At 36.0% G+C, this 15,959-nt stretch overlaps 1 protein-coding gene across 1 annotated transcript in view; it reads left to right on the forward strand.

Moving 5' to 3' along the window:
• LOC148953807 (mitogen-activated protein kinase kinase kinase 4-like) overlaps window positions 1–14,482 on the forward strand; it is a 74,787-nt gene extending 60,305 nt beyond the window's left edge. The window contains exons 5-7 of the mRNA XM_089085911.1: window positions 5,431–5,537; window positions 8,609–8,788; window positions 10,310–14,482. Coding sequence (XP_088942037.1) covers window positions 5,431–5,537; window positions 8,609–8,788; window positions 10,310–10,327 — 305 coding nt within the window. The 3' untranslated portion in view covers window positions 10,328–14,482. The remainder of the gene's footprint in view (window positions 1–5,430; window positions 5,538–8,608; window positions 8,789–10,309) is intronic.
• Window positions 14,483–15,959: the final 1,477 nt, after the last annotated feature.

Below are 15,959 nucleotides of genomic sequence, written 5' to 3' on the forward strand. Positions count from 1 at the left end.
CTGAAAGTAAGGAACGACGTTAAAACATAAAATGAACAGAAATTATTCCGTACATGAAAGGAGCTGTCTCCTCATCAACGCCTCGCTCTTTACGCTAAAGTTTGACTTTCTCACAACTCTATTTTTTTAAACAATGAAAAACTTTAGCGTAAAGAGCGAGGCGCTGAGGAGGGAACAGCCCCTTTCATGCACGAATAATTTATGTTCGTTTTACACATAAATTATTTTGTCCATTAACCATTAACATAATAATTTTGAAAGCAAGTCCATTAACTAATAGTTTAGTGTGTTTAATTTTGAATAATAAACATATTAATGCGTAGCTCAGATTATTACCTTTTCAAAGATATATACATTTTCTTTTCTTCGACGAAACCAGCAATTTCTTCGACTTCTCATGAACAAAATCGTTCACATAAAGAACGAGTTTTCTTTTAAATACTAACTAAACACTTCGACATCAAACAAAGTTCAACGACTGCTCATAAAATACTAATAAGTTGTAAGCGTCGCTCATGAAGTTAACAAAACGTTTCCCTTAACTTTCATGAAGTATTTTGTAGCGCTTTATTGTTCAAATGGGGAAAACGTGGTATTTTGTAGCTTTAAAATTACTTCTTTTTGTCAAAGATGCAACTAAACTTTAATGTTTATCTGAAAGAAGAAAGTTCTTCTATTAAATTATTAAAACCACTCAAATAAAATTTTCAAATTTAGTGGTTCAGAAAAATGCCTTTAACGTAGTAATCTGAAATTCTCAAATGAGTGGACACAAACCCTCTTGCACTCTTATGCAGGGCTCCCACGGCGTCAATAAAGTTAACAAAGCTGCCCAATAAATTAATAAACCGTTTTCTTCGTCTAACTTTTTTGACTGTATTGCTGTAGGAAAAAAGTTGATACTTATTTAACTTTTTCAAGAAAGTAAGCAAAGTTCAGCCAATAGCAGAAGACTTGTGAAAAATGTCCAATAAACCTTAAACAAACAAGTGTCTACGTTTATAATAGCATATACGTATTTAAATATTTTGCTTGGTAATAGAATAAGGGTTTTTTTTTGTTTATGCAATATATAGCAATCTCAATCTTTTGGTGTTTGCAGCAAAAAATTAAATTTAATATTTGCGCATTGCATAAAAAAGTATAAACTGGTATTTTAGGAATCAGAAAAAAGTGAGAATCCTAATTCTATTTGAAAAAAGTTGAAATGTAACAAAATATGATAATTGGTATTTCCAAAAACGTATTTTTGAAAGCAAGTCCATTAACTAATAGTTTAGTGTGTTTAATTTTGAATAATAAACATATTAATGCGTAGCTCAGATTTTTATCTTTTCAAAGATATATACATTTTTTTTTTATTCCGGTTTGGTAACAAGATTTTGGGGTTATATTCTTACATAATTTTAATCATTCGACCACTGATTGTTTTTACCCAGTTTACTGCCAATTAAAGGCTGTGTTTGTCTTTTGCTAAAGCAATAAGAAAAGTTGCACTTTCTAGAGCTCCATGATAATGTATTTACTTTTACTCATTTCTGCTGATTTTTCAAATACATTCCTTATTTTCAAACTTTGCCCGATAAATGCTATTAAATGAACAATCATAGTAAACAAACAAACAATAGTAACTAATATAAATGAGTAAATAAATCTTTAAACGCGTGAAACTTAAATTGAGTATGCAAATCCAGCTTGAAACGAACAAAAATTACTACAAAGAAGAGCTGGGGTTTTGCCTCTTCCTTTCACTGTAAAAGTCTAAAACCTACTGCGTCATTGGAAATTTCAGAGGGAGGTAGGAGTGCTAGTTGCCATCGGATCACTTTTGACTCTTAAAACGTGAATTAAAACTTTCAATTTCTAATCGTTTGAGTCCCCTCCAAAGTTTATGTGACCAACTCTTCCATAAAAAGCTTATATGCCCCCGCGGCATAAGTTACAACACTTCACGCGGCTCTGGGAGGGGGGGATGTTTGCAACATTTTTTTTGTAATCTTATCGTTCAACTATTTCAAATAAGCTGACTATCTTCAAATTTTCATTTGATACATTTGGAGAAAAGAGGGTGTTTGTGTCAGGGACGAATAGATGCCCCTCCGTTAACTTTTGACTAATAAAAAGGTAACTAGAACTTTCAACGTCATATCAAATGAGCCACCTTCTAAGTTTATGCGACCACCCCTTATATAAAAACCTTATACACCTTCGGGTCATAGCTTAAAACACTTGCCCCCGGGCTCTGGGGGACTGTATCGATCCCCGGAGTTTGTTATCTCATGTTTGAACTATTTAAAAAAAAATAGCTCTCTCAAAATTTGTATCGGATGGGTTTGGGCAAAAAGGCCTAGGGGGTGGTGCTAGTTGCCCTCAAATTTCTTTTGACTCTTAAAAAGTGAACTAGAACTTTCTGTTTCCAATCAAATGAGCCCTCAACATAGTTTATACGAGCATCCATTTCATAAGAACCATATACGCCCCCAGCGCATAACTTACAACGCCTATCCCCGGGCCCTGGGGGGTTACGTCAAAACCTGACTTTTTCTTTGCCCCTGGGTGCTGGAAGATTCCAGCAAAATCTTAGTTTCTGTAACCTTTGAACTATTTTTAACAAAATGGCTATCTCATAATTTTTATCGGATACATGTGCGGAAAAAGGGGCGTGGGGGGCTATTTGCCCTCGGATCTCTTTTGACTCTTAAAAACTGAACTAAAACTTCCTATTTCAAATCAAAGAGCCCTCTCTGAAGTTTTTAAGAGTATTCCTTCCATAAGAACCATATATACCCCCAGGGCATAACTTACAACGCCTGCCTCCGGCCCCTGGAGGATTCTATTGACAAAGAATTATTTGTTATATGATCTTTGAACTATTTTTAACAAAACAGCTATCTCAAAATTTTATCGGATGTTCTTGGGAAAAAAAGGGCGTGGAGGGTTAGTTGCCCTAAGATCTCTTTTGTCTCTTAAAAAGTGAACTTGAACTTTCAAGTTATGCCCCCAGAACATAACTTACAACGCTTCTCCCCCGGGCCCTGGAGGGCTACGTTGACACCGGATTTTTTGTTATCTGATCTATGAACAACTGAAAAAAAATGGCTATCTCGTAATTTGTATCGGATGTGTTTGAGAAAAAAGCGCTTGGAGTGGAGGGGGGCTAGTTGCCCTCCGATCTCTTTTGAATCTGACAAAGTGAACTAGAACTTTCAATTTCCAATCAAATGAGCCTTCTCTGAAGTTTATACGAGCATCCGTTCCATAAGAACCATAAATGCCTCCAGGGCTAATTTACAACGCCTACCCCCGGGCCCTGGGGGACTGTATTGACAAAGGAGTTCTTGTTATATGATCTTTGAACTATTTTTAACAAAATGGATGTCTCAAAATTTTTATTGGATGCGTTTGGGAAAAAAAGGCGTGGGGGGGGGGCTAGTTGCACGCGGATCTATTTTGAATCTTAAAAAGTGAATTAAAACTTTCAATTTCGAATCAAATGAGCCCTTTCTGAAGTTTCCATGAGCATCCCTTCCATAAGAACCATATATGCCTCCAGGGCATAACTTACAACGCCTTCCCCTGGGTGCCTGGTAATTATGTCGACATCTGAGTTTCTGTTATCTGACCTTTGAACTATTTTTAGCAAAATGGCTGTCTCAAAATTTTTATCGGATGTATTTAGGGGGAAATGGGCGGGGGGGGGGGCTAGTTGCCCTCGGGTCTTTTTTTTACTCTTAAAAACGGAACTAAAGCTTTCGATTTCCAGTCAAATGAGCGGAAGTTTTTGCCCCAAGGGCAACATTTGCCCCAGGGCCCTGGGGGGATTGTATTGACAAAGAATTTTTTTTTATATAATCTTTGAACTATTTTTAACAAAATAAGTATCTCAAAATTTTATTGGATGCTTTTGGGGAAAAAAGGGGTTGGAGGGGGGGGGCTAGTTGCCTTTGGATCTCTTTTTACTCTTAAAAAGTGAACTTGAACTTTCAATTTCCAATCAAATGAGCCCTCTCTAAAGTTCTTACGAGCATCCCTTCCATGAGAACCATATATGCCCAAAGGGCATAACTTAAACCGCCTGTCCCCGGGCGGGGGGGGGCGGTTGATTGTGTCGACATCTGAGTTTCTGTTATCTAACCTTTGAACTATTTTTAACAGAATGGTTATCTCAAAAATTTTATCTGATACATTTGGTGAAAAAGGGGTGGGGGGGGGGCTAATTGCCCTCCGATCTCTTTCGACTCATAAAAATCTGAATTAATACTTTCAATTTCCAATCAAATGAGCCCTCTCTGAAGTTTTCAAGAGCCTCCCTTCCATAAGAACCATATATGTCCCGGAGTTTTCGTTACATGATCTTTTGATCCACTATGATCGAACTATTTTTAACGAAATGGCTGTCTCAGAGTTCTTATCGGATGAGTTTGAGGAAAAAAGGGTGTTGAGGAGGAGGGGTTGCCCTTCGATCTCTTTTGACTCTTAAAAAGTGAACTAGAACTTTCAACTTCCAATCAAATTAGCCCTATCTGAAGTTTATACGAGCATCTCTTCCCTAAGAACCATATATGACCCCAGGGCATTAATTACAGCGCTTTTCCCTGGACCCTGGGGAGTTTTGTCGACACCGAAGTTTTTGTTAAATCAAATAAAATCGTTAAATCAAAATTTTTATCGGATGCATTTGGGAAAAAGGGCGTGGGTCTGAGGCGGGCTAGTTGCCTTCCGAACTCTTTTGACTCTTAAAAAGTGAACTGGAACCTTCAATTTAAAATCAAATGAGCCCTCTCAAAAGTTTATGGGAGTATCCCTTCCATAAGAACCATATATGCCCCCAGCGGATAACTTACAACGCCTACCCCTGGGCCCTGGGGGGGCTAAGTCGACACCTGACTTTTTCTTATCTGACCTTTCAACTATTTTTCACCTAATGGCTATCTCAAAATTGCTATCGAATTGGTTTGGGGAAAAAGGGCGTGGAGGGGCTAGCTGCCCTCCGATCTCTTTTGACTCTTAAAAAGTGAACTAAAACTTTCAATTTTCAATCAAATGAGCCTTCTCTGAAGTTTATACGAGCACCCCTTCCATAAGAGTCATATATGCCCCCAGGGATAATTTACAACGCCTTTTGTAAATAGCAAAGGGGGATTGTATTGGCCAAGGAGTTTTTGTTATATTATCTTTGAACTATTTTTTTATAAAACGGCTATCTCAAAATTTTTACCAAATATGCCCCCAGGTCAAAACTTGACCTCTATCAGCAATAATGACCCTCGTCTAAGGCTAATTCAAAAATACCCACAAAAAGGTAGTTTTAAGTTTCAGTCCTGGTCTACTGTTTTTTTCCCTTTTTTATCTCTCAAACTCTATAATTGTTTCTTGTTCATGTTAAAGATTTTATTTTATTATATGTTCATCATTTTTATGTAATTTTAGCATATATGGCTCCCGAGATCTTTATGTCCACTGCTGAGACAGGCCATGGTCGGGCTACTGATATTTGGTCAGTTGGTTGTGTAGTTGTGGAAATGGCCACTGGAAAGGTAGCTCTCTCTTTCCCTATGTAGTTTTCTCTTTCTTTTACTCTTGTCCTTTTCCTTAATTTCTACTTTTTATTATATTATTTATCTGTTTTATCTAAGTTTCCTTTACTGTCTTGCTAATTATTTCTTTTTTCTCGTGTTAAGTTTTTTCAGTACCCTTTTGACTTTTTTTCACGTTTGACAAACACAAGGCTGCCTCCAAGTCAGATCTCCTTCAAAAAGTCGGAAATTCAGCTAAGGCATAAAAATTGTCAGAAATTGGGACAAAAAAGAAAAAAGTCAGGTTTTTCTCTTTTTAGGCTACTGCTCGTAAAGTGAATACTATTAGAAATTTACGTAAAATGTATCTTTTCGGTCACGAATAGTGTGCGAGATGGTTTTTCTGTCTTTTCCTCTTACCATTTAATTCCCGGTTAGTGCCTTAACGAGGATAAGGTAGATATTAAAAGTTACAGCTGTACTGGTGTCTTGAGGTGATTTGGGTTCTTCAGTATGTCATAAGCTCACTCCTCTGTTCTTATCCATACGCCTATCCATATCCATATTCCTGGAAGGACAACTCTATTGCCATGGCCTCATAGGGACCATGTCAACTTGAACAAAATTTTCCAGCGTCGGAATACTTGAAAATTTCAGGAAATTCTCGGGGACAAGTGTACTTCACATTTTACCTAGAAAGATGAGCAGAAACAAATCTAAAGAAATTATGCATCCAGGTTATCAAATGGTATATCTGCTGCATATTGTGAATGACTTGTTTGGATCGAGTTTCAGCTTATGGAGTGTTAGGGGGGGAAGAGGCAAGGAGACTTTAAATTTTGTGTTAATAGAGAGGATTTGGTGGGGCCAAAAGTCATGCTAATTTGATCCGCAAAAAAAGAAACTTTATAGGTACTATTTGCCCCCTTAGCCCGTGTAAAATTTTGAGTCTATTTTCGGTGAATTAATGGGGTAAAGTATTAGATAGTCCATTTACCCAGACTATTAAAATAGCGTATCTGTAATATATCTGGATCGACTGGAAAATTGAAGGAAGGTTCTGGGGAGAGCAAGAAGACTTCAAATATAAGGCTTAGGGAAAGAGATATGAGTGCCAAAACATGCTATGTGCCTTCCCCTCTGCCCCTCTTAAAGTCAAGATCGAAGGTCTACTTACCTCCATCCTCCCTTAAAACTGCCTGAAATTTTCAACTTGATCCATAAAGCTGTTCTGAGGATATTGCAGAGCACATGGTCACATGGAAACACAAGGTGTATTTTGATTTCCTTCGGTGCTTAACAAGGAATAGATCATAGGTCCTACTGGGGCATATAGTGCAAAAATATTTAGGTGTATTGGGGAGGAAACATTTTCATCCGTCTTCCCCTCCTCGAAGTTATAACGTAAGTTCCACTTGGCCTCCTAATGCTCCCTGAAAGTGACCCGAGATATTGCAGATACGCTATTTTGATAACCGGGCTGCATATAGTTTATTTTGATTTACCTCACTGTTCTGTTTAAACGTGAACGAATTATAATTCTCATAGGAGCTTTTAGTACAAAGATCTTTTAGGTGGATTGGATACACAACATTTTTTTTACCCTAAGCAATTTGCAAAATATGGCGCATACGCTATTTGGTAGCGTGGTACTGCATATTATATTTTCATTTAACTATCTTTTTAGACGCAAATAGATTCTAATTCCCGTGGGAGATTATATTGCAACATTTTTAAGGTGGATCGGAGACATAACAATTTTAGCCGTCCCCAAACACAAATTTGAACTCCCCTTCTTCCCCTCCCTTATATATCGGAGTTTCAACTGAGCCACCCATGCCGTTCCCGATATATTGCAGATATTCTATATCCTGACACTATGCATCATCTCTAAATTTATCTCTTCCCGCTCCTCCAAGTCAACATTTGAGGTCCCCTTGACCCCCAATATTCCCTGGGAGTATTAACTTCATATCACAAGCCGTTTTTTAGATATTCAGGGTGTAGAAAACGTTGAAAACTACGTGAAAGTTCCAAGATCTCTCAAGCTGTTCCTACAGTATGCAGATACGACATTTTGATAACCTGGCAACATACTGTGTCTTTTGATTTACCTCACTACTTAACTGTCAAGAGATTCCAAGACCTAAGAGAAATTTTTAGGAAAAAACATCTTTGAGATCGTGAACAGAAATCATTTAGCACCTTTCCCTATCCTCGATAGTACCGAAAGGTTCCAACTGCATCGCCCAAGCTTTTCTTGTAATATTGCAGATATGTTATTTCAATAGCCTGGGTACACATGGGGTCTTATGAGTCTATTCTCCCCCCCCCCCCAAACCAAAATTTGAGTTCCATCTGCACCCCTCTCCCAATACTTGCTGAAAGTTTCAACTAAATTCCACTAGCAGTTATTGAGACATTGCAGATAATTTGAAAAATCAGGTGCGCATAGAGTCTTTTGATCTCAAGTATTCGTGTCATTTCTATAGTATGCCCTTTGGAATCTCTAAGAATGTTTGCTTAGGCACAATCCCTAGGAGCCACCCTTTACACAAAGGAGCTGCCTATAACTGCCCTTCACACAAAGTTTTGATAATCTCTATAACTTTCTCATGGATTCCATAAAACCAAAGAATTTTCCACAATCGCTCCAGGATGGGCTGAATCAAAAGCTTTCAGTAAGTCTATGAAAATCAGGATGATATTAGTTTTTGAAGATTTGAATTATGCTCAACAAAATGATTATCTCAAAATTTCGATACAATTTTTGGGGGAGCAGCAAAAAGGGGTTAGGGGGGCTGGTTCCCCTCCAGTTACTTTTGATTCTAAGACAGAGCGCTAGAACTTTCAATTTCTAATCGAATGAGCACCCTCCGAAGTTTCTGCGGCAATTCTTTCCATACGAAGTGCCTTGATGTACAGAAAAAAAAATTAATAGAGCCCACTTTGGTCTTTACTTAGGCAGCGGTATTGCGCTGCCTTTGATAACTTCATCTCTTTCCCTCTTAAGTGTTTAGATTGCTTAATTCTTTTTCCGTTTTTTTTTTATTGGTATTCTAGTTGAAGCATCATTTTTATGTGTGTTTCAGAGACCCTGGCCTGAACTGGACAGTAACTATGCCATAATGTTCCGAGTAGGAATGGGAGAGCACTCCGAGCCTCCCCTGAATTTTTGCGCGGAAGGGAAAGACTTCATTGGACACTGTCTAACTCATGACCAATATAAAAGATGGACTGCTACGCAACTTTTGGAACATCCATTTGCAAAGGTATTCACTTCTGTTCTTGCTATCTGTTTTATCTAGTAAAAAAAAAAAAAAAAAAAAAAAAAAAATCTGAGCAAGTTTCTCCTTGTTCTATTGCTGTGTTAGCAATCTATCACGGATTTAGAGTCAAGGTTTGATACGGAATAAAAAAATTTGTATTTTTTTTAAATTGTACGTTTTACGTTTTGGAAACGTAAGTGTAAATATACACTTGTAATAATTCAGGTTATTTTTAAATGTTAAAATAGGGCTAGGTTTCTCCTCAAGCTTGTCAATTAGTAGTATATATATATATATATATATATATATATATATATATATATATATATATATATATATATATATGGGGTTGAGAGCAAATGTAGTCTTATATGATTGGCGTACTCTATGCTCTCCTCCCCTCCTATATCCTCGTAAAACTACGATAACAAGTGCTGCTCGAATACAACAGATCGTTATGGAATGTAGAAAGTGGGCTCTATAGAACATAAATTACAGAAAGACCAGAGTTCTAGTCTTTTTGAAGGGCTAAAAGAGACTGACGGGAGGGTAACCATAGTTCTTCCTTTGCTTTTTCACCTACTCTCCAATTGTGGCCAAGCATGATGTGAGATTAAAAGTAAAAATGATTATTTTCCTTGGAAAAGAACGAAATATACGTAAGGTAAATCACTGAAACACCTCAATATGCTATTAAGACGAACAGAAATCAAATAAGTTTTTCCAAATGGAAATAATGAGCGCACACTAAAATTCTCAATAAACAAATATCATCCTCTATATTTCTTGTATACCACCCCCTCAGCCCACCACTCTTTGCACTAAAGTTTTACTTTTTTTTCTGCCAACACTTCTAGAAAAACACCCTAATACAGGAGCAATATAATAAAAAGTTCATCTATTTTCTGACGCTGCCTCGATTATGAGAGGGATTGTATATTTCCATTTGCTTTAAACATAATTTTTTTTAGAAATTTGTACTTCCGGCTTATATATTTTGGAGTCTAAAATGCTTTCAGTTAAGCACTAGTTAAAATTTAGTCTGAAGAGCAGGGTTTTTAAAGAAACATCCCCCCTCTTATACAGAAAAATTTATATTTGTTCTTAGTTTTAATGTCACTCTTTACTTTCATTTAGAACATTTTTTTCAAAAAATATTAATCACAGAACCTCTGTTTTGAAAATACTCCTTCACAACAAGCGCGCTACGCACTCCGCGGCAGCACTTATGAAAAATGACTTGTGCCGTTACTAATCAGAACTCGCTACACCACCGTATCACCCCAAGAACTTGAGCAGCACCTCTTCTGAATAGAGAAGGTCTTTTTTCTGGAACCTGCATTTAGGCCTCTCACACAATTCCTTTACCTTGTGCTTGCTATGTTGGCGAACTTGCCAGCGTTTTTCCCAACGTTTCTGAACTTTGCAACTTCTAGACACCAAAAGGCCATTTTATACTACAACTTTACAATTCTATACTACAATGATATATTTTATACTATAATTATTCTAAAAAAATTTCAGGTTGATGATTACTTATAAGCTGGTGACGTACACTGATGAATCGCTTGATCGAACATTATAATTAAAACAGTTGGCTTCAACAACAGATTGAAGAAGATATGTGGATGGAGTTTTCAAGTAATGAATGATGATAAATAGTTGTGTAATTGCCTTGCATCAGGTAACGAGCTGCGTGTCAATTTTTTTAAAATGTATATTTTCTGCACCAGTTTAGTAACTTGCCGCTATTAGTAGAATTCAGGTGTTATGACAAATTAGACCGTGATTTAAAACATTATTTCAATGAATATGAATTGTGAATAGTATCTTAAGAAGTCTTTGTTCGTGACTTATGACTTTCGTGGCCAATTTGCATCAAAATGCGTGATTTCTTTTCTTATAAAAACGCAGCATCATTTTTATTTGAATACTTTTATGATACAAATTTTGAAAATTATTCACCTTATAATTTATTCGAAAATAGTAATGGTGGTCAAAGTGCATATTTATATTGGCACTTAAAGTGCAAATTTAGTTGTTGGCCTTCAGCCTTTTTATGGCCTGAGTAAACTATCTTGGAATCATCTGTTTTAACCAATCAGTTCTATTTATAAAACAGATAACCAGCTATGATTGGTTGAAAGCGGTGGAACCTAGCCAAATCTTTCATAAACTATAAAGTGAAACATTTCTAGATGGCGGATTTTTATTTTACGTTTTGGGTTATATTTATGTTCTTCTCACATTTGTGCTCTTAAATAGTTTATGAGGCATTTTTTTCTTTTATCAACTGTTTATTCATTTTAATAGATATAGTTCATGTTATTGTCGAATGTATAAGGTTGTTATTATTGGTAATCCAAGACAAAAGCGGGTATAAAGGGTTAATTTTCGGTGTTTTCTTGGTAAGGTCACTTATATCTTGGTGTGCATCAAAGCAATCTACCAAACATTGATCCCCTCTGATCCCTACAATACTACTCCATATGAAATTCTAGCCATGTCAATTAAAAATCGGAAGAAAATAACTTCATTTATATTATAATAAGTAAAAAGAGAACAAATTAAGCAATTACATCAATGTATAAATCAATGTTGGATCGGTTTTTACAAAGCATAACGGTGAGCTTTAAACCTCCAGTTAAGGGTTTTAGAAAAAAAAAATCTTGGCCATCTCAGAATTTTTCATTGTCCAGCACTTTGGGTTAGTTTCAGCCAAATTGGAGTTTTGTCGCACAAAATGGTGGAAAAGGGCACTTTCCCGTGGCGTGATCAGTTTCATCACCTGGAAGATATTTAGATATTTCTTTTTCAAATAGGCCTCTCCTAATATTGCATAGACATTGATTTGATATGGTAATTCCTGGCGAGAAAAGGCTTTTTCTCCCTGAGAAAAATTTCTCATCATCTTCTGTATTAGCTAAGAAAGTTATCACCATGGTTTAAAACTGGGAGCTCATTCAGCATTTAAGGAAAGGCATTCATTTTACAACCCCCCATTTTGTCCCAAGTATGGAACGGGGATGTATAGATGGGACAAGTGGTAACCATACTTGGTACAGACCCTAATATGTTTTCTTGATACAAAACTCAGGTCTTTAATAGAGATAATGGGGTTAAAATATAAAAACAGAAAGAACGAAGCACAAATGAGTAACACAAGGATTAAGAAAAGCACTGTTCCTGTGTTTACAGTGTATGAAATTCTGATACATCAAGAGGAAATACAAGATGTCCTGCTTGTTTTGTAGTCTGTTGTGAAGGCTCAGGATCTGGCAAGAGAGTAGCAATATCAGTAAAACTATTCCAGTAGGAAGCATAAGTAGGGATAAACTTCAAGAATGGAGCAATTCTTTTTAAATACAAAACTTCTACTTCTTGTTCTTCTGCAAGTTTTAAAATAATTTACCAACACTGTGGCATTTTCCCATTTTTTTCTAGAAACAAAACAAAGTCGCCAACGTGTAAAGTAGAAAAAGGATACCTCCTCTCACCTGAAAGTCCTTCATTTTGATCTTATTCATTAGATCCTGAAAAATCTTCCAGGACTGAAACCTCTTGTAGGCTGCTGTGAATTCCAACAAAAACTGATTTCTTAAGATTTTTGGATTTGAAACGAGGGTTTGTGATAGCCTCTTTCACTTTTTTAGCTTTTAGAAAGCATAGTCTGCTCCTCAATCTTTTTTTTTTCTCTGGAGTACCCGTCAATATTCTGCACACTCCTTTTGATTGACTTCTGTATATGGCCTTTCTTGGACGAGCTTTTGGATATGACAAGTGAATTGTCTGGATTGAAGTAAAGGTTCATAACACCACGTAGCTTAGAGAAGAAGATGCTAACACTGTAGTGGTTGAAACTGGTTCCCCTAGAGAGATCAATTGCTTCAGGTTTTCTGAGTGAAATGCCTTGATTTCGTGACATAAATCTATAATACCATTTTAATGCCTGCTCTTGTTTTGTCATCCCAACTTGAGGAATACGACAATTCATTTTTGCTTGCATACTCATAGGCTAACTCACGGACTTCCAAAATGTAAATACGTCAATATATGAAGAAGTCAAGATATCTTAACATGTAGATATCTGTAGATAAGTTCTCCAACGTTTAAGTCTCTCGAATTCAAATTACTAAAATTGAATTTTATACTTGTATTTAGGCTTTTTAAATACAAATATTGATAAGTAACTGTAGGCAAAATTGTTTTATGAGGAGCAACATAAATCTGGAAAAGGCCGGATCTGTTTTTCTATGGAAGGTAATCACTTTTTAGAAAGTAGTTAGGCAACTGCTGAATTATCTTTAGTTTATGAAATATTCTCAATTGTATATTCGGTTTATTCATTTACTATTGGTAATTAATATGAAACACTGATGCTCAGCTATATTGAGCATTTATACTTTATAAATGCTTAAAACATACAGTTAATTCATTTCATTAGTGGTTGGCCATGCCCTAATATGTATTAGGATATTACTTAGATCTCTAATGGATTAGATTTCTTTATTATGTCTAATGGCTGCAATACGGTGTCGTATGTTTTTTTCCGTATTTTTGGTAGAAAAACCATAAATATTAAATGTTTTATTTAAGTGAGAAAATAATTATTATTCCTAACCGAAAAAAATCAGTTTTGTGAGCCGCAGTTTCAGAAACAACGATAGTCCATATCTTTTTGGTTTTGGACTTCCCGATGTCCATCTATTGAAGTCCACAATTACCATTTTTTTTTTTTTTTGATTCTAAGCAGTTAATATTAATTTTTAGCATTCAGAAGAGCACTCCTTAAAAATAATGATTAAAAACTTTAAAAATAAAATAAATTACTGAATAAAAACCCTTTGCTATTCCAGCCACTCTGTTCAGAGGCTCACTCTCCCTCCACAGTTATCAAGCTCCTTCATCCTTTAGGTATTGACATCTTTTTCGTGACCTTTCATGACATCTTTGACATTTGACCTTTACAAACTTTGGCCATCTGATATCTATAAGATTTAAAAATGTTTTGCTTTCGGTTTGCCCCCAGCTTGATTGTCAAAACGTCACTGTCAAAGTTTCAAAATTCACCCGTTAAATGTGGCCTGACCGTCTTAAGCCTTCTCGCCTTATAACCCTAAACAGAGGTATCGAAAAATATTTCTCGTTCGGCTTGGTTCGGTATACAATCATGCAAAACAGTATCTAAAACTGTCCTCAGACAATTCCTTTGGAAAATATCTAGCAAAATCTTTTCAACTTTTCGAAGCGCCAAAGTCAAAATAAGCTGCTTTTGTGACCATGGATGGCCTTTAGTACAATAATCTTATTTCTAAGACTATTCTTCCTAGTCTTCAAACCATTTGAAAAATATCTGTTTCAAAGCTACATTTTCCTTCCATTGAGAAGTTCCTGTGAAAGGTATAAATGATGAATAGAAAAATTCGATAATAATGATATGGCAAAATGACATGCTTATCTGTCACTTATTTGAAACTTGATTGCAGATATGTTGTATTTGTGCTTACCATTTTTGAGAGTATATGGTGATAGTTTAGAAAACGGTACTTTTGAAAGCCTAGCCGTTAGAGCGTCATTCTTGCCTTTTAATTGAGTTTAGCTTCAAGGCTGTTTATGGATGGCTTTTTCCGGATTTCCCGGCATTATTTAAAAAAAATGATCAGAAATTAAATAAAAAAAACAAGTTTTTCAACTGAAAGTCAGGAGCACCATCAAAACTTAAAACGAACAGAAATTATTACGTATATGATTGGGTTCGCCCCCTAGTTAATACCTCGCTCTTTACGCTAATTTTTTTTTTAGTACTTTCATAAGAACTATTCATTCTAATTAACGGCCTCTGTGATTAAAGGGTCATTCTTAAAGAATTGGAGCAAAATTTGAACTTTAGCGTAAAGAGCTAGGTATTGACTAGGGGGCGAACCGAATCATATACGTAATAATTTCTGTTCGTTTTAATTTTTGTGTTGCTCTTTACTTTCAGTCGAAAAACTTGTTTTTTTCTGTTTAATTTCTGATCGTTTTTTTAAATAACGCTGGGAAATCCGGTGCCCCCTTCATAGCAATGTACCTTTCCCCATGAAAACTTCCTCTATGGAAAGATTCTCCCATGGTATGCGAGGGCTCAAATAAGATGGAACTTTGATCAGACTAATTTTGTAACTCAAATCACTTTGGGAAAGCTCAATTACGCCTAAAAGGCTCAATAGGCTCAAGGTTCAATTTCTCATCACCAAATCTCATCTATTAAAAATTTACTGTTGCTGTAGCCTAAGCTGATTTTTTTCCTTGACTTCTTTTTAGAGACCCTGATGTAAGAATTATTTGTGTTTTATTATTTCTAATTATTTGTGATATAATATCAATACAGACAGGTGCATTGGTTTTGTCTGGGCAAAGTGAAATACAAATTCAAAAAGAAAGAAAAAAACGAAATGTCTTGAAGGTATCAGAAGTTAGACGAGAAATCACAAGAGTCCAAGCTGTATCCCTTCTTGTGCACGTGTGTATACTCATTAGTAATTTTAAAACATCATGCCTGGGGAAATATCCTCCGTTACAAGTATATACACTTATTAATTTCCTAGTGTAATATGCGTTTATTAATTTCCCTTGTTTTGTAATATGCATAGTCTACTTTTGTTTCTTACCTGCATCGACTTAACCTGTTTCACCTCGACTGTGATTATATATCTGTCTGTAAATTATATATTAGTTTACAGCGAATAAAACTGTTCTAGATATCATCTTTTATATTGTCTTGGTTATATTTAGCGGTTCAAATTTAAAGTATTAAGGGAAGTAAAAATAAATCTGTTTTCTGAAACTGGTTAAGTGGAATTTTATACAACCACATATAAAAAAAGGCACCAGGCCTTACAGTCCAAACCAGAGAGGGAGTTAGGTCTTTTCTCGGGGGAGGGGCAAATATAGACTTTACCACCCCCTGCCGCACCATCAATACTGTAAATATTACAAGTTTTGCCAAAAATATTAAAATTTAGGCTTGTTTTGTCGCCCCGGGCATGCCACCCGGGACGCTTGCCACCTCTAACCCCTCTAGATCCATGTCTGGTCCGAACCCGTGTTACTGATGATGTCTGTTTCCTGACGCTTCCGTCTGGAAATCCAATGGAGAAAGGAGGTGAGGGCCAGTCATCATGACAACCAAATA

This window comes from Artemia sp. Qi Xiang Cuo, chromosome 3, assembly GCF_049724085.1.
Source record: "Artemia sp. Qi Xiang Cuo chromosome 3, ASM4972408v1, whole genome shotgun sequence".
In the NCBI taxonomy this organism is placed as follows: Eukaryota; Metazoa; Arthropoda; class Branchiopoda; order Anostraca; family Artemiidae; genus Artemia; species Artemia sp. Qi Xiang Cuo.